This window comes from Mytilus trossulus, chromosome 1, assembly GCF_036588685.1.
Source record: "Mytilus trossulus isolate FHL-02 chromosome 1, PNRI_Mtr1.1.1.hap1, whole genome shotgun sequence".
Lineage (NCBI taxonomy): Eukaryota > Metazoa > Mollusca > Bivalvia > Mytilida > Mytilidae > Mytilus > Mytilus trossulus.
Window position 1 is genome coordinate 104,963,805 of NC_086373.1, and position 20,378 is coordinate 104,984,182.

At 32.3% G+C, this 20,378-nt stretch overlaps 1 protein-coding gene across 1 annotated transcript; it reads left to right on the forward strand.

Annotated features, from left to right (window-relative positions):
* Window positions 1-1,764: 1,764 nt before the first annotated feature.
* LOC134695464 (uncharacterized) lies at window positions 1,765-16,017 on the forward strand. Its single transcript, XM_063556734.1, has 11 exons — window positions 1,765-1,926; window positions 2,496-2,538; window positions 4,000-4,164; window positions 5,456-5,568; window positions 6,753-6,897; window positions 9,699-9,901; window positions 10,679-10,726; window positions 12,051-12,150; window positions 12,709-12,891; window positions 13,284-13,346; window positions 14,020-16,017. Exons 1-11 carry the CDS (start codon window positions 1,804-1,806, stop codon window positions 14,934-14,936), a joined length of 2,103 nt encoding a protein of 700 aa, XP_063412804.1. The 5' UTR covers window positions 1,765-1,803; the 3' UTR covers window positions 14,937-16,017.
* Window positions 16,018-20,378: the final 4,361 nt, after the last annotated feature.

Genomic DNA, 20,378 nt, shown 5'->3' on the forward strand with positions numbered 1-20,378 from the left:
ACTGCGAGTACTCTCAGATCTGTTCCTAATGTCTTTTTGTTGTCGGGATGTACAAGTACCCGGCCACGTTCAATTGTATTTTTGTCCATCTGATGAGTTAAGCCTTTTTCAACTGATTTTTATAGTTCGTTCTTATGTTGTACTGTTATACCACTGTCTAAGGTTAGGGGGAAGGTTGGGATCCCGCTAACATGTTTAACCCCGACACATTATATATGTATGTGCCTGTTTCTAGTCAGGAGCCTGTAATTCAGTGGTTGTCGTTTATTTTTGTGAAACATATTTGTTTTTCGCTCATTTTTTTAATTTAAAATAAGGCCGTTTGTTTTCTCGTTTGAATTGTTTTACATTGTTTTATCGCGGCCTTTTATAGCTGACTATGCGGTATGAACTGTGCTCATTGCTGGAGGTGACCTATAGCGGTGTCATGTTGGTCTATTATGGACAGTTGTCTCATTGGAAATCATACCACATCTTCTTTTTTTATAACACATAAAAATAAGGCTCACCAACATGAACTCTTACAACACAGGGACGACTTCAAATGCTCTGTAGGGGGTGTGCAGATCCTGCTACATATTGGCATACATCGTGTGGCTCATGTAAGAACATAACGGTGAAGCAACTCACGATTGCGTCCACACGGATACGGTTGAAATAAATATATAGGCAATCATATATAAAGTCAGTTATTACAGTTACCAATTAGATCTTTTTTTTTTGGCATGTTGGTGTTTTCGCTTAAAACTTTGTTTTCCCGTTTATATCTAACATGTCTAGTTTAGTTTACTCTGTCATTGTTAGGTTATTGTTATGAAAGTGAAATAAATTAACGTTGAAAATTATTTAAGACAGTAAATAGTAGAATCTGACTTAATGGCATTCATAACTTTAGAATTTAAAAGTTTAATTTGATTGAATGTTTAAAAAAAAACCAATAATTTCCGTTGCATCAAAAATTTGACATAGACTCTCAACGTTGATTTAATTGATTTTAACTTAAGACTCACACTACTCATTAGTTTAATCATATAAACACTAAAAAGATATCGGGTTTAATAGATATATCCCTGGTATTGTTTTATCAGACAAAGTTACTTCTGATGTTAACCAAACCAAAAGCGCGAAGTTTGAGTTTCTTAAAAGTAAAGTGAAATATACAATGAAAATAATCGTAGGTAAAAGGTGAAAGTGCAAATATTACTCGTAGATAAACTATATGAAAAGAGAGGTCCTTATTGCATATGGAATAGAATATAACTGGCAATTGTTTCAACGCTTTTGTATTATAAATGAAATAAAAAGTTTTAGAAAAATAACAGGAAAGAATATAATGACGTTCACCATAGTAAAAAACAAAGTCATTTAAAGATAATAAAACCTCCATTACTTTTTTTATGCGCACATGTGTCAAATTCAGGATTTTTTCTGACAACATAAACTTTTACATTATGTATGCATCAATAATAACTATTTTCTCTGTTGTACTTGTTCAGATACATACTATTGTGTATGGTTAAATCTTGAACCCAATACCCGTGAAAAAATATTTGGTTTCAAATTATCGTGATGTTACGATGTACCTTTATTCTCTTAAATATTTACTGAACTAAAAGCTTAAACGTAATGAAATGTCATCCTATATATCATTTTGATCTGAAAGTTGTGTGAAAAGCAATTGTGAATTTTAGATTAAAGTTACTTTTTATTCAAGCAATACATTTTTTTTTTCGTCAATGATATGATGAAGTATAGAATTACAAATCATTATTGTGTAAACATTTGACATTATGGGATGTGGACATGCCACTCGGAATACCTAGCTGCAATGAAGACATGTGGTGCCTCAGTGTATTATTCTTATTGTCGTGTATACGATATACAAGTTGCTTCCAATTGGCATGTGAATCACAACTAGATAGCTCAGTAAGTCATAAATTCTTTATACATTAATCTTATAATTGAGTTAACTTGTTGGTTGTTTTATGATGCATTTTTGTCTCTATCTATATAAAGTCATGATAGTGCACGTCTATGCATCTTGTGAATGGCCACATTTCAATTCAAAGGGAGCATAAAATGCTCCTTAATTCAAAAACATTTTGACAAAAGTTTCACATTTCGATAATTCAAGACTTTTTTTTATACATTTGATGTATTATATATTGGTCTTTACACTTTTCTGTTTATTTTGTTTGTAAAAGATATGTCGATTTATTTACCAAGCAGTAGTAATAACACATATATACTTTTTTTTTGCTTTGATTCACCACCCAACAATAAGTTTGGAAAGATAGTAAAAATGACATATTGACATATTCAGGTCTACAAATATACTCTAACTATTATATGAAAATAAGGAGATTTGGTATGATAATCAATGAGACCACTATTTACCATAGTTCAAATTAATTGGGTGTACTATTGCCTGGTATTGTTAAAACATAAATGATATTCACCTTTTTTCATACATTGAAACTTTTAACTTATTTTAGGCCCTTAAAGTCAAATGCAAAGCCACAAAGTACGAAAAAGAAAGTAAGTATTTTCCATATTAACAATAAATAAATCATTTTCCATTTATCTGGATTAGGTCATTATCATATTTTTTTTTAAAGAAGGGGGATATTACAAAAGAAATCGAAAATAAACTGACAGAAAGGTAGAGACAAATAACTGTATACACAATATAACAATTTAAACTAAAAACCCACTAGAATCCTGCCAAAACAAAGTGTGATCTTAGGTGCTACGGTGCTACGGAAAGGAAAGGAGATCCAGCATGATGTTTTCGATTTTTGTTTTGTCAAATTCCACAAATGAACAACTACTACTGTCACATTATAAGATATGTAGCAACTTCATGTTTTGACAGTTATTCATTTTGTTTTCAAAAGCAGTGTTTTTTACGTGTTTTTATTTTTATCATTCATAAATTGATGTTATATAAATCATAGACTTATTATTCGATATTCATAGTAGCTTCAAATTTCCTTGAGAAGTGACTCTATTTTTAATACCGATCACATTATATTAAATGAATGCAATGAAATTTGATTCGAGATAATAAAGGAAAACCACGCAATTATTCAGTTTAGTGATCTTGTTTTGAAGGTTAATTTTGCGGAATTCGGACGTACACAAAAATACCTGTTATCGAGATACCAGAAAAGTCAAAAAGCTATAATTAAAACTTCGTTAAAATCAAAATATATATACATATGCATATCGATAGCTACAGGAAAAGAACCAAACGCACATTAAAAACAATTTTCTAGGATAGTTTACCGCTAAAAAAAACACACAAATCAACCCAAACAAAAATTAAGTAATATTAAAAACAATTAAAAAATGACAAATTACACTAAAAAGTGTATATTATCAGATATCATTCACAAACTTATCTTACAAATACAAGTTGGTAATAATGTTAAGCATGATGTGATACTGCACATAAAATTCAATCGGAATTTTTGAAATTGAATGTTGTATAATGGTGAAGTTGAAATCATCCCTTCCTAAGTTTTACGGACGTCATCACGAGTTGGTTGACCGTTATGGAATAACCGTTTCACAAATGATATCGGATATGTTCCTTACGTCGTAACTACAATCCCCTTCCCTTTCATGAATTTGACCTACCGAATTAGACTATTTACCGGAGTTGTAATCACATAAGCAACATGACGGGTGCCGCATGTGGAGCAGGATCTGCTTACCCTTCCGGAGCACCTGAGATCACCCCTAGTTTTTGGTGGGGTTCGTGTTGTTTATTCTTTAGTTTTCTATGTTGTGTCATGTGTACTATTGTTTTTCTGTTTGTCTTTTTCATTTTTAGCCATGGCGTTGTCAGTTTGTTTTAGATTTACGAGTTTGACTGTCCCTTTGGTATCTGTCGTCCTTCTTTTGTATAATATCTGTTTGGATTTTTTAACTATCAAAAATGTCCAGTTAGCTTTCATTTTTAAAGTAATGCCACAATTATTCTCATTTTATCAGACTGCAGAGACAATGTTTTGTCAACTAAATATCGAGATCTATATGGACAAAAATATTGGGCAGCAAAACCACATGACTTGCAGTTAATACCAATACAAGAAGAGTACTTAAATACAACCCTATTCTATCCTGGATTTCTAGTAGTAGTTCAACCTCCTAGAACAGGTATAGTATGTTAACTAGTTGGATAAAAACAAGTCAGATTTAATCATTTCCAGTAAGAAAAATTAACAAGTGTTATCGAGGTCCTAACTTAATTGCGGGTATTACAAAGTTAAAAGCATTCTGTTTCCTTATTTAACCAAAAAATAATCGCTGAAGTTATATTTAATTCAGTTTGTAAAATAATGTATCAAGGCACAAACGTAGAGTGTTTCTTATATAAAAAAAAAAGTCGGAGAAAAAAAAATCAGTTATGTACGATGGCATTACTTTCCATGTCAACAGAATGTTTGAGTCAAGGGATATTTCATGGCAATGCACCATGAATAATTCGAAAGATATTTCAGCAGATTCCTTATATAAAAAAGTAGATGAGGTGTTATTGCCAATGAGACAACTGACCACAAGAGACCAAAATGACACATACATTAACAACTACAGGTCACCGTACGGCCTTCAACAATGAGCAATGCCCAAACCCCATAGTCAGCTATAAGAGGCCAAGACAAGACTGTAAAACAATTCAAACAAGAAAACTAACGGACTTATGAACGAAAAACAAATATGTAACACATACTCAAAGGGCAACTACTGAATTACAGGCTCCCGATTTGTTCTCTTAGTTTTTTTTTTGCATAATTACCGTAAGCAGATTGTGGACATACTAAAAACAGCATGTCATAATTCCATACTCAATCACTGCATTGAGCAATTTTATTCTCGACATCTACGTACCAATAGTATTTTGTGTTTTGTGCTTTCATTAAGCAAACGGTTTCTGATATTCAGAATTTTTAATTTTTAGATGCTTGATAAGTATAAAAAGAAATTATAATAGTTGGAAAAAAGTTGAATTAATAAATTAGTATAAGCTACTTGTACTTTACCTTGGTCTGACTGTCAAAGGACTTAAAAGGATTTAAAAGTAACGCGCAAACGTATTCACGTAAATGTATTGGCTATGCTTACAAATGTAATATACCGTCTCATAAGGCCGATGCTGCATTTATAAAGTAGTGGATTGTGAGTACACAGTAACTTTTAACTATTCTTATATCTAGATCATAAAAGTAATGAAGATTATTTCCATGATAAAACATTTCTTTTATACCCTCATTCACGGAAAAAGGGCTACTTTATTCTAATTTTTCTTCTTAATTTTTCATTTCCTCTTCTTTTTTCATATTTCGTTTTCTTTTTGGGTGTAGATAAGTCGTCTTTGAATCCAACAGCCTTCCATATCCAATAGTTCATTTTAGTCAATAAAGTTTGCACTGGTTGTCTTTGTTCTTAGGTATACAAAATGTCAGAGGATTCCACTTAAACTACGAAGATTTGGACACAAACCTGAGAAAATGTATCATTATTGTAATAGACAATGCTATCTTAGACCACACTCATAGGGATGTAAGTATCAGAGTACAATTGAACTGTTATCTAATAACCAATAATTTTATCACTATTTTACGAAATTTCCCTTTGATCTAACTGACTGATAATTTCCTTTCTCAGCACAGTAGAGTTCGCTAAAAACAAAGGACGTATCAAAGAAATTAACAACGTGGTCATATGTAAAATAGCGATCAACTGATTATCGTTGGTTGTCCCAACTCAATTGCTTTTCTCACTTTCACTGTACGGGCTCAAGCGATAATATCAATCTCGTTGATTAGATCAACGATAATCCAATATTACCAAGACAACATGTTTTGTTAATCAAAGCAACACTATACTGATATTGAAATAAATAATTCTACCTTAGACCGCACCCATAGAAATGTAGGTATCAAAATACAATTGTGCCGTTATCTAATAACCAATTTTATCTGAACCATTAACTATTAACCACTTTACCCAGACAAAGTAATTAAAGGCAACAGAAGTATCGATGTTCAAATGTCAACAATGATAACAACGGCCATATTCCTGACTTGATACCTGAAATTTTAACCACAAATGGTGGTTTGAACTGAACATGTTTTCACATTTTTGATGATCAAAGCAAGACTGTACTGTAATTGTAATAACCTTTGTTATATAAGACTTCTCGAAATGTGATTTAAATAACTAATGCTTCAGTTGTTAAAAACCCTGATGGACAAAAAGTAGTCAAAGCCGGCAAGCAATCACAGTTGTGCACTATTGGAAGATTACTTTATTTTAGTTAATTCCAAAAATTGGTACTTTCATGCCAGTACCCAAGTATTGGCTGATTGGCTGATGATAACCTCGCCGGAAACTAATAGCCAACCAACAGAAGTATAGCCGCCATCTTGTTTAGAGATATGTTGACGGACATTAAACTAGTATCTATGTAAAGACATATTTCACTACTTTCAATTGTTCGAATCTTATAATTTATTTTGTAAATGTTACATACATGCATATATTTTGTTCAGAGATGTGTTTCTCAATGAGGTCGAATGCATCTGCTATTTAATCAAAGTCCAACTACCGTGCAACTTTTCTATAAATCGCTAAGATATCGGAGAAACTCCTTGTATGTTTGTCATTTCAACTCATTTGCTAACTAATTGATCATGTTTTTCACTTACATCAATACCCTTACTATACCTCCTTCTTTTTTTCAGAATAATTTGAAATTTAAAATCAAATTATGGCCTCTGAATGGAGATAAAGATTTTCTCATTACATCATGGACTCTACCAAAACCACCTGAGAGCGAACTTGATACAAGTCTGATAAGAAATGGTAGAACTGGAAAATGGAAATGGGGTAGGTGAAGTTCGTCAAAAGTGGAAGAAAAAGGAAATGCTGATATGATTCATGACAAAACAATCCCTGTATAATAAAGATAAGGAGATATGGCATCTTTTTCAATTAGACAATTATCTGTCACACATATCCACCTTTAAAACAAAAAACAAAAGAACGAAGATAGATAATCATTGATAGCATTATTTCATTATTCATGAGGATATGAAACAGGATTCATCAACAAGCACATAACGTGCACAAGATATAAATAATAGATACTAGTAGTCAAATGGCAATTGTTATCTTGTATGTTATTTCTGTGTGTGTTTTGCATTGTCGCTTGGATTTGTTTTCCCCTTATATTTGCTGTGTTTTCAGTTTTAGTTTGTAACTCGGATTTGTTTTCTCTAAATCGATGTATGGCTGTCGAACAGTGGTATACTAGTGTTGCTTCTATTAAATAAAATTGAGAATGGAAATGGGGAATGTGTCAAAGAGACAACAACCCGCCCATAGAGAAGATAACGACAGAAGGTCACCAACAGGTCTTCAATGCAGCGAGAAATTCCCGCATCCGGAGGCGTCTTTCAGCTGGTCCTTAACCCTGTAACATTCAAGGATTTTTACCTTTTCTACCCGGATAAAGGATATCTGTTTTCAATCAATTGCACATTTCGATAAAAAGCTCACTCAAAGGACAAGTTAGACTCATCTGATAGATAATTGACCAAGGTTTCAGGAAAACTTGATTTAAGGAAAATAATTCTTACGTTGGTCACGTGATATCTCTCAAAAGTCACGTGACATGCTGAATTAAAGTGACAAAAATGTACAATTCAAGCGGAAAAGCGTTTTTACAGACATTTAGTGACAAAAATAGAACATAGTTTTAGTGTTAAATTAATGCATGAAGACTTTTGGAAACGTTATCGGTGAAAACTTTATACAGAAAGATGTTTGATTGGTAGAAATATCAAGATATATAAGTTTTTAAGTTAAGTTAAGTTTCATTTAATATAGGAATTTATTTTTTCACCCTCCGGCAGTGAGGTTTGAACACGCGATCATTCGGGTGTAAGACTGTGCATCTTTCCACTGAGCCACATAAACCATTGGAAAACAAATGAAATTTTAGCATATAAGTCACCTTCTCTGTAAGACTAGAATTGAATTTTGGGAGAACATAATCCAACTTCTTTTTCTTAAGAAGCTAGTTTTTGAAAATTATTTTTTTTCCAAGCAAATATGTAATAAAGTTCTTCAGAAATGTTCGTTTTTTCGTCTATATGTCACTATTCCTATATCTTAGCGATACGATATCCAACATCCTCATTACCAGACACTAAAGAAACAAAGATTTGTTATTGCTATTCCGACTTGGCTAACAATTTTTAACACATTTTAGATGTTCTCATCCCTTTTGCTATACAAACTGACAAAACAAAACATGAAAATTCCTTGTAATTTGAGATTTGTTTCAGTGTTGATACTCTATGAATCAGTTTTTTTGTATGCGTATGGGTTTTACTTACAGTTTTAATAGTATTCTTGTAAATGATCACGGCACAGTTATCAAAATTGTCATTTTACAACAAAAAACAGCAACAATTTGTCGTGTGACATTTTGTGAAAATATTCTTTTTGAAAATAAAAATAAAATAGTTTTCCCCCAAAATATTCTTGTCAATATAGTGCAAATTGTCATAATGCATTGCATTTTGTTGGTTTCAGACACAAAAAATCAAGTTGGTGGTATTCTGGTCATTAATTTGAGCCCACAACCACATATGTACGTCAAAAATTGTCAACGATACCAAAAGAGGGACGAAAGACACCAAAGGGACAGTCAAACTCGTAAATCTAAAACAACTGACAACGCCATGGCTAAAAATGAAAAAGACAAACAGAAAAACAATAGTACACATCCCACATCCCAACATAGAAAACTAAAGAATAAACAACACGAACCCCACCAAAAACTAGGGGTGATCTCAGGTGCTCCGGAAGGGTAAGCAGATCCTGCTCCACATGCGGCACCCGTCGTGTTGCTTATGTGATTACAAATCCGGTAAATAGTCTAATTCGGTAGGTCAAATTCATGAAAGGGAAGGGGATTGTAGTTACGACGTAAGGAACATATCCGATATCATTTGTGAAACGGTTATTCCATAACGGTCAACCAACTCGTGATGTCGTCCGTAAAATTTACGAAGGGATGATTTCAACTTTACCATTTGGAACTCTTGGTTTAATAGCTTCCTTGTGAGCAGTAACCCTCTATCAAGAAAATCATGATAGGAAATGCAAGCACGGGAATATCGTATCAATTGGGAGATATATACCCCGTATGCAGGTGCTGCTGGAATGTTGCTACTTAGAAATGGAAAGTTCACAATTGGAAAGCTGAAATCATCTCTTTTGTCGTAAAGTTTTGTCTTCAACCGACCCTCATTGTCAATTTCTAGATGTAAGTCAAACTTCATGCAAACTACTACTCCCCAAATTTAACGTATCGGTCAGATTGACCGATAGGAACGTTAAAGGGTTAAACAATTTATATACTAGTTCAGTGATAATGAAAGAAAATTATTCAAGAATACTTAAAGACCATAATCGTGAAAAATAAAGGATTGGAGAACAATAGACCCCCAAATAAGATAACAAAAAAAATATAAGTTATATTGATCTGAATGTAACCAGACCTGTCCTTAAATATACTAAGACTTCCTGTTTAGATGTTTCGGTGTTGTTATGTTACTCCCAATAAATAGAAAATTCAGAATGCAATTGTATTATAATTGTTGCTTGTTAAATAATAGGTTTGACGAACGCATCATCGGACTGGATAACAACCATTTCTTACTTCAATAATATCGATGATATGTACATAAGGATATGGTTTGTTGCCGCTCCTGTGGAATACAAATTCTCACAGTATATTGTGTCGTTAGAAAAAATCAAGTCAGTGGAAGAAACAGATTTCGAAGATAGAAACGTTACAGAAGAGAGCAGGGTATCCCAGGTAAAAGTTTTATAATTCGTCATTTATTGAAGAGGATTATATGTATAAGCATGGTGAAATGTATTGCAACACTTCCATTGAAAACAATGTAAAATGACATGATTGTAGAAAATGTACAATTTGCGCTTTACCAAATACTTTTAACTCCTTGATGGTTTTAAATTGAATTTTGGTTATTAACTTACCTTTCAGGTAAAATTAAGGCTTGAGAGACGCATCATAAGGGCTATACTGACAAAGTTATTCAAGCTTTGTCATGTCTTTTATACCGACATTTTATAAAAGTAATTTTTACTGCAAACTAAACATCTGATACAGAAAGTGAAAAGAAAGATAATACAACGAATTTAATTTTAAAACATGGACAGATTCAAAGTGTTTGGTAAAATCCAGATTATACACATTTTACAATCATGTCATTTTACATTGTTTGAAAAGGAAGTGTTGCAATACGTTTTTCCAGGGGTATATATCCAGGCTTTCAAAAAAACTTTGAATGAAGGAATAAAACTCGCAAACGGTCAATCCAACGTACACCAGTCTAAAAAGACCGTAATCTCCATTTTCAAATAATTAATTTCTCTTTTCATTTATTTTGACAAAGGCTTGTATCAGATGCTGTTCGTATTATCCTTACTTTTTGTTTATACTGTTTGATGACCGTACGACTGTAGCAATTCAGATTTCACTTTTTAAATCATTTTCAATGTTTCTGTTGAATTATGTGTTTTAATGTATTTTCAGGCACACGTATCTAATAAGAAATTATATTTTCAGGTACACTACACTTTTCTAAATGTTAAACCTGGACGATACAGGATTTTGGTAGGTTTTAGTTAATAATGTTACTTAACTAAAGAAAAAGTAAGATATTAAGCTGTTTATACTATTTCTCACTTCCTTTTCGATGTATCGTTATATACTGTCAGTTTTGTTAGTCATCATCTTATAAACATAATCCTTACTGTTGTTTTCTTCCTGAATCATACAGCATAATTTGTTTTAATAGTTATCAAAGGTACCAGGATTGTAATTTAATATACCAAACGCGCCTTTCGTCTACATAAGACTCATCAGTGACGCTCATATCAAAATAGTTATAAAGCCAAACAAGTACAAATTCGAGGAGCATTTAGGACCAAAAATTCCAAAAAGTTGTTCCAACATTTAAAACATTTGTTTGAAATGGAAAATGTGCAAGTCGAACAAAATTTAATGGAACTTCGAATTTCTTTCAGTTTCTTATTGGAGCGGTCGAGTTGAACATTCCCTCACAGTAATCTTAATTATCATTCAACGACTTTATATATTTTTTAGTTTTGTTTTGCAATGTTAACAAATTAGGTTTGTCTCGTACTTTGCTTACGGTAAAACAAGTATATTCAGAATCCTGCACAAGAAAGTTGTTCAGAGAAATAAGGGTATTGTAAAGTGAAAATGTAAAAACACTCTAACTGAGCCATAGGTTGTTAAATATGCATGCAAATGTAAAATCACAAAAAACTGAACTCCTATGAAAATTAAAATAAGGAAAATCCGTAATGAAATGTCAAAATCAAAAGCTCAAACAAATCAAACGAATGACTAACAACTGTCATATTCCTGACTTGGTACAGACAATTATTATGAAGAAAAAGGTGGATTAAAACTGGTTTTAAAGCTAGCCAAACCTCTGACTTGTATGGCAGTCGCATCAAATTTCATTATATTGTCAACGATGTGTGAAAAAATCAAACAGACACAATAGGTTAAACTTTCACAAATAGGGGTACAGCAGTCAACATTTTTATTAGACTTTCTATAAAACAAACAAATAGGTAACAAGGAAGCACAAAAAGGCATACAGACAAAGCACATTAGCAAAAAATGAAAGACAAGAATACAAAATGTACAATACCACAATACACAATGGCGTGATGTAAAAGTACAGAACCGCGTAAAATGTATCAAACAAACACAACGTTGATAAGTACCTATGATACTGCGTATCCCGTTAACCCCTAAATTTTGTATCCTATACTACCGCCCGCCTTAATAGAAATTTATGATATTTTATATGTAGGAATGTAATAAAAACATGAAAATGAAATGGCTTTGTCTCCTAAAATAAAAATACAAATCATTAGACATAACGTATGATCTATTTAAGGTTCAGCCATTTGATGACAACTGTACTTGTAAATCCAAAAGAAACTATTGTGGACAGTGTATACGGACAAGAACTTCTGTTATTATTGTGCCGACGACAGGTACAAATATTGACACAATATACATACTTTTTGTGCATATCAAGTATAGATTGAACTGTCAACACCATAATATATACAGCATTCGAATTTAATACATCGAAAGATATTTTTACAAAGCAATGCTTTTTCATAAAAACAAAAAGGTAATAAGTCTTAATTTAGAAAAAGTTTTAAAAGTCAAATAATACGTCAAATTTAACCCAAAAAAATAATATTAGGTATACTCTAGAATTGACAAGTTTTACTTTAAATAATTTCTTTTAAATATCATTCTTAATAAAACTGTTCAAGACGTATTTATGCTAGTTCATTTCATGCACTTGAATAAATAATATGTTTACAGCTACCATTACTTGACAAATATATAAATTAGGGAAAACAATCAATGTCCACTGGTTAGACCCTAATTCTCAAATTGTAGCAATTTTCGTGATAATATTTCATTTGCTAAATGTTCGAAAAATTATTAGTTAGAAATCTTAAAAGGTGTTGGTAATATCAGGGACTGTTTATTAAACTTAATTTTCAGTGTTTAATGTGAGACTTTTCCTTTCAAAGGTGACATGCCTTTAACAAGAAGAATTGAGAGACTACAACGAACTTCACCAGACCCAATTCGAGCAGTTTTAAGCCCTGATATGAGTAAAACACCTAATCAGCATATTTTACCAAGTGTTCTCGGGTTTATTACGTTCCTCTTAGCAATAATTGTAATCGTTGGAAGTTACAAATTCTATAAAGGTAAGTCATTAATTTGAACGTAATTTTGACAGAAAAGCATCCAAACCACAAACCAACAGAAAAAGAATAATGTAAACAAGGGACAAACTGTTTCTAGTGTAAATGTATGCAACAGAGAAGAGACGTCAAACTACAAAGGAAGGGCCAATTCACCATCAAGGCATTTAACTTAAGTGACTGTCTGTTGAAAACTTTTTTTTTATATAGCATGCAGGCTTCCTTTACTATTCAAATTTTTACTTTTCGAACAGTAAAGTCCCTGCTCTCTCACTTACACTAATGTCTTATATCACCCTGCCAGCAAATTATTATTCAACTGAATGCCAGGGGTTGATGTAGAACATGTTATAACTTACATTAAGTTGCATATTGGTTTTCTTTTACAATTTCAGAAAACAGAAATTCCAACATTGATGTAAATGTCAATAATACAGATGTTAAAGGTAAAGATAAAGGTATGTCAAACCTCGTCCAATTTTATATTTCAATTCGGTATTTTTAGAATGGTATTTCTATGCCGCATAGTACATTGTGGGTTTTGATATGTAACATATATCGGTAAACACTAATTTCAGTTCATGAGTCTCAGATTTCGTTACAATTATTATAATCAAGAAGATAATGAAAATTTGTAGAGGTCCTGAAATATTTTTAAGATGTCCTGAATTTCGAATTATAGAGGTTCTGAAATATATCAAGAGGTCTACAATGAGTTATTCATCCTTTACTCGAAATATGGAGGTCATGAAATGTTTCGAGATATACTTGAATACAAAAAAACAAAATTGCGACTAATTCTACGCCTCTTATTGATTACTATTTATAAAATGAGACATGGGGTAAACGTAAATAACACATTAAATCAACAATAAATAATGTTCAATTTAATATTACCAACAAAGATTTTCAGGACGGCTTTAAAAATGTACTTCGTCAATGATGATTATGCTACGATTACAGTGTATCTTCCTGACTATCTCCCCTGAACATAGAATACTAAATAATGATCGAACAGTATACCATACCAGCTTCTTCCCCTAAACGAAGATTGGAAATAGAATGACAGGATAAATATGTTAATAATTTTCTCAATTGAAGTGAAAATTGATAATTGGTTGTTTTTTTCAGCCTTAAATAAAAGGTCAAAGATAGTTGCTGTTGTATCGGCAGATGATGACGATCGACATAACACATTGGTGAAGTCTTTCGTAATGTTCCTTCAAGAATCTTGTAAACTCAATGTTTTTTTCTTTCCCTGGTCCCAGACTAAGAATAAAAATATCTGGATCGACAATACCGTTAATAAATCAGATCATATTGTATTCATTTTATCAAAGTCTTCAGTTTATCAGTATTCACAGTGGGTAGAGTCGGCATATAAACAACATTGTGACAGTGTTTTTATGAAATGCATTGAAACTGTATTAAATAGTTCAATTGGTGATTCTGACATATCAAAAAGGACCATTCTTGTCCAGTTTGGGCATAGTACAAATATGCAGGTTCCTTTTGATCTTTGCAACAAACATCAGTATCTGCTAGTAAAGCAGTTTTATGGATTTTTGTGTCATATAAATGATTTTCATCCATGGGAAGACGATTTTAACCAGTTTTGCAACCAACCTGATATTGATATTCTAACGTCTAAAGAGGGTAGGGACTTTATGAAGGCATTTAACGAAGCCATGGAATATAATCCTGATACTGCATTGACAACAAAGGAGTCATGGCTAAAATCAATTTATCCAGAGATAGAATGTATTGATGCGCGACATTTTTGGACAGGTTTTAACGAAGAAATAGAGTTTAATTTACATACTGTCTCTGACAGTGGGTTGGCTCCAAGTGAGCCATATATAGATTTTATACCGCCAAGCATACAAGACGAAAGCTATGACATCGATAGCATTGACCAACAAGCAGCGATAAAACATTTCAATAAACAAAATTCAGCATACTATTGTGACAATGATATTTTTATTGACTCTTGCGTACCTGAACATTGTACCCATGCTGTTTACCATATGATCGGCAGTCAATGTTGAGGATATATACGATTGAATTGTAACATAACTTAGTGTGTTTCTTGTGGAACCTATGTTTTTACATCTTCGCTAGGCAAGGGTTACGATCCAATCCCCTCCTCTCAATTCTTGGCAGATTGAGCCAACATTTGTGATAACAATGTGGCGTCATCTAACGGTCGATAAAATTCACACCCATTCCGGAATACATTATTCTTGACCAATGGTACCACTCAACTCTCTTCAGTGTGGAGTTGATAACAGGGTTGGATATAGAGACTGTACATTTGGCGAAGCATTAAACAAGAAATGAAAGGAGTGGAGCGGATCGTAACCTTTCTCTCATCATGAAATATCATAACCATGTTCAAGTTTTCTTATGTTTTTCATTTATAAAATGAACGTAACAGTGAGCGACTGGATTGAATGTGAAACAATCATGTGCGATTTTACAAAACATTAGGATTTTCGGCAATTTGTAGATAAAGGTTACTTGTGTATCGACATAAAATTGAGAATGGAAATGGGGAATGTGTCAAAGAGATAACAACCCGACCAAATAAAAAAAACAACAGCAGAAGGTCACCAACAGGTCTTCAATGTAGCGAGAAATTCCCGCACCCGGAGGCGTCCTTCAGCTGGCCCCTAAACAAATATATACTAGTTCAGTGATAATGAACGCCATACTTATTTCCAAATTGTACACAAGAAACTAAAATTAAAATAATACAAGTCTAACAAAGGCCAGAGCATGATTTGTGATTATGCAAAATCTGATTGCTAAAACAGAGAGTATAAACCCGATACTCTATGGGATTGAAATACATTTTTTAGGTTTGAATTGTTTTAACCAATCAACGAACTTTTTTTATTCACGTCTCTGTTATATCTTCCAATTAAGTAGTAAGAATCATTCCGCCCGCAGATTGTACATCGTTCAATTCTTAATAATGTCTCAACGGAGACGTTAACAATGTATTTTGATTTGTATTAATAAATGTCTCATTATGTTTTGATTGGCGAACTTTTCTCTATATGGTTTTGTTCCAGTTATAATCTAATTCTAAAGCCTTCTATTCTATTTTTAAGTTAAGAAAATACATGCTCAGATTTTAGTAATCATTTCATAATTGTAATAAAACAGCGTTTATATCATGATTGGTCATCAGTTAAATCAATAAATCCTACCTAAATTAAAAAAAAATGTTTTGCTTTGTTCACACATTGTTGTCAATGTAAGGGAATTTCATGCGACTGGCATACAAGTAAGGGGTATAGCTAGCTTTAAAACCAGGTTTAATCCACTACATATGAGAATGCCTGTACCAAGTCAGGAATATGACAGTTAGTATCCATTTGTTTGATATACTTGAACTTTTGATTTTTCCATTTGATTTAGGGACTTCCCTTTTTGAATTTTCCTCAGAGTTCAGTATTTTTAAAATTTTACTTTTTTTAAACGATTTTCATGTTATATTCTTAAGGTTCACCATAACAAATGGACAAAAATTGCTGTATTTACACCTCAGAATCTTCGTTGAGTACGGACTAACCTGTCCAGTTGAAAATGATTTAATCCACTAGATATATAAATTTTAAATGCATTTTGTGTTTTAGAAAGATAAGAAATAAGGGCAACAGTAGTATACCGCTGTTCAAAACTCGTAAATCTATGGACAAAAAACAAAATCGGAGTAACAAACTAAAACTGAGGGAAACGCATTAAATATAAGAGGAGAACAACGACACAACATTAAAATGTAACACACACAGAAACGGACTAAGCATTAGACAAAATCCGATGAGAATAACAAATATAACATCGTTCAGTATGTGTGTGAGTTAACTGTTTACAGTGCACTTGCTTCTTACAGGCAACCTTCACTAGCAATAGACTTTACATGTTCTCTCTTTTATCAATTGGCAATATGATTCAAAACTGCAGCTTTGAGAAACATTTGAGCTCATTGTTTATGTTTGGTGTACTGTTTGTCTTTTTTTATCGTGTTTCTGGGTTTTTCTTGCAATGGCATTCTTATTCTATTTATCAGTTTAAATATCCCTGTGGTATCTTTTGATTTTCTTTTTGGTATAAACTAATATGCACATTAACAGAATATGAATATGCATGTTATTAATTGAATAAAAAGGAAATCAGATTAATACACCCATAGAATGTTCTCCTATTAGCCGATTTGTGTTGTCAACTGTGTGACAAACATACAAAATGATAAAATAAATGTTTTGCAGTCGACACAAGAATTATAAAATAACAAGAGGTAGAATTAAAAAATAATTAATAAATAAGCTTCAAGATACTGTAAATTCAGAAATTATTGCGTGCATTTATTATTGCGATTTTGTCATTTTAAACTTATATGCAATTTTAATTATTGCGATTTCGAGAAAAGTCATGCTTAATTCAGTTAGGATATTACAAAATGCGAGTTTCAATTATTGCGTTTACAACTCTTTCACATTATTCGCAATAATAAAAACCTCGTAATAATTTCTGAATTTACAGTAGTCAAAATGAGCTTTACTATTCTGTGAATCTATGTATAGTGTCTTCCTCAGGAAGATGACAACGTTGATAGAAAATTACATCACATCAATAATTTGAAACGGAAAGTCCTTAATCAATGGCAAAATCAAAAGCTCAATCACATTAAACGACTTGATTTAAACTGTAATATTACTGACTTGGTACAGACTTTTAGTACAGCTTTTAAAAAATTGAAATAACAAAAATAACGAACTTTAAGGAAATATCAAAACGGAAAGTCACTTAAGCATTCCACTACTGATCAGTTTAATTAAGTTTTGAGTTGAGGAAAAGGACCCTTATTATGTATTATACGCCAACTGCATTCTTACATATAACGAAACGTCGACAAAATGACAGGTCAAAATAGATAAAAACAAGTTACATATAGTATCAAATCAAGCGAATTTGTAAGAGACAAGCTATTGAAATGATAGTACAAAACACCCTTTTTGTTGAAGCAAATTTTAGTGACATATGTAACTTTATTAATAGTTATTCTTGTGATTTAAAAAATATTCCGATCAACAAACTTGCTGGGTAAAATTAATTGAGTAACAGGTTAATCACGTTTAAAATAAAATCACACACCAACCGATTTTTGAGGAAAATTCAAAACGGAAAGTCCCTAATCAAATAGCAAAATCAAACGTTCAAAAAATTAAAAGAATGGATAACAACTGTCATATTCCTGACTTGGTAACTTAGGCAAAAATGTCTACAATTGGGGTACAGCAGTCAGCATTGTGTTAAAAGCTACAAATATCTACAGTTCATCAAGAACCGAAAATATGTTCATTAAAATGTGGCCTACATGATCAAGTATCTGATTCAAAGCTACAAGATCGTACATGATCAAAAGCGAGAAATATCCAACAATAAAAAATAACATCAGATTTCATAAAAACAATGTACCGCCATACTCCCAGGATCACTGATCACTACCAGAAAACAGAATGGCAGTACTGGAACTAAAAATAAATAAATTTTGACTTCAACAAATTGGCATTGAAATTTCGTTTCTTAAACAACAAAATGAAAACAACTTTAATTCACAAACTCCAGTAAAAGCGGTACAACCTTAATGTGTATTTCATGCTACATCCCCTCTGACTTAAACAGGTAACAATTCCATTTAGTATTTCAACATTGTACCAACCCAATCGCTTACGCAAATATATATTTAGAAAATCCACATAAAACAATAAATCGAAGACCAAATACTAAACTGCAATTAAAGTAGGCACAACTGTTTGAATCCCAAATACCTATTGAGTTTTTACCAAAGTATATTCTATTGATAGTAATAACTTGTTGCTGTCAATCCAACATACTTTCATCATCCTCAGAATATCTGATTAATCAGAGCCCAAGAAAATACGCTAAAAAACAATGGCACAAAAATCAAGATCAACTCGGATGTGAATACCAGTCTTTCTGTTGTTGTAAGTAACAGATTCAGTAAAAAAAATTTGCTATCAAAAAAGAAAAAGATACAGAACCGAAATCCAAGATTTTAAGCCAACCTTTCATTCCCATAATTCAATCAGTCATTTAAAAAACCCAAACATTCAAGTTGGTACCCAATCGTGACTTGACAATCTGCAGTTACTAGTTTTGAAGCTCATCAAAAGTCAATAAAATCAGTTGGTGAGATTAGCTCTTCTTCGCATCATCCAAGACCACCAGCAAGCATATCATGCACAAATATATGGTAATAAGAAATAACTATATTACTAGACAAAGATATAGCACTACCATCAACAAGAATATTCTAACCTTGGATAAATCTACACCACTGAGAATAGTATCTTTTAGTAGAAGGAAAGATTTTGTAAAAGTTATCAGTCTTCAAACAATGAATACCAAGTGATGAGAAAAAGTAAAATCCAAAAAATATGAACTCCGGGGTAAATCCAAAATGGAGTGTCCCTAATCAAATGGTAAAGTCGAAAGCACAAACACATCAAACGAATGAAAAGCAACTGTCATATTCCTGACTTGGTACAGGCATTTTCGTATGTAGAAAATGGTGGATTGAAGCTGGTTAATAGCAATAAACCGTTCACTTGTATGACAGTCACATCAAATTCCATTATATTGACAACGATGCATGAACAAAACAAATAAACATAATGGGTTAAGACATTTACCCAGCAATACCATCACATTGCAATGTAATTTTCATTGTATTCAAATATTTGAACTCTTTATAGAGGTATGATCAAAGAGCACTCAATAAACATTAAAACAAGTTTGCTTCTTTTGTTAGTGGCTCTCTCACAGGAGTATGAAAAAACTTTTGGGCCAATTTGAAAAAAACAATTTCAAACTACTTTTTTTAATTAACATCTCATTACATCATAAGTTGCTTATATAAAAAAGAAGATGTGGTATGATTGCCAATGCGACAACTATCCACAAAAGACCAAAATGACACAGACATTAACAACTTTAGGTCACTGTACGGCCTTAAAAAAAAAGCAAAGCCCATACCGCATAGTCAGCTATAAAAGGCCCAGATAAGACAATGTAAAACAATTCAAACGAGAAAACTAATGGCCTTATTAATGTAAAAAAAACAAATAGGTAACACATAAACAAACGACAACCACTGTATGACAGGCTCCTGACTTAGGACAGGCACATACATAAGTAATGTGGCAGGTTAAACATGTTAGTGGGATCGCAACCCTCCCCTAACCTGGGACAGTGGTATAACAGTACAACATAAAAACAAACTATAAAAATCAGTTGAAAAAGGCTCAACTCATCAAATGGACAAAAATACAAGTGGATATATATCTTCATCATTTGGTCTCAGGTTGATAGTTTTCCCCAATGGTACTTTTTTGTTTTTTACAATATACCATATTAAAAGCCAGTAAAACAAGTTTATCTAATACATAGACAATGAA

Excerpts from the sequence above, each read along its gene's own strand:
- LOC134695464 (XM_063556734.1), top strand. The coding sequence starts at position 1,804 with ATGCCACTCGGAATACCTAGCTGCAATGAAGACATGTGGTGCCTCAGT. Across the intron at positions 1,927-2,495 it reads AATCACAACTAGATAGCTCA|GCCCTTAAAGTCAAATGCAA; the intron begins GTAAGTCATAAA and ends AACTTATTTTAG. Across the intron at positions 10,727-12,050 it reads CTGGACGATACAGGATTTTG|GTTCAGCCATTTGATGACAA; the intron begins GTAGGTTTTAGT and ends GATCTATTTAAG.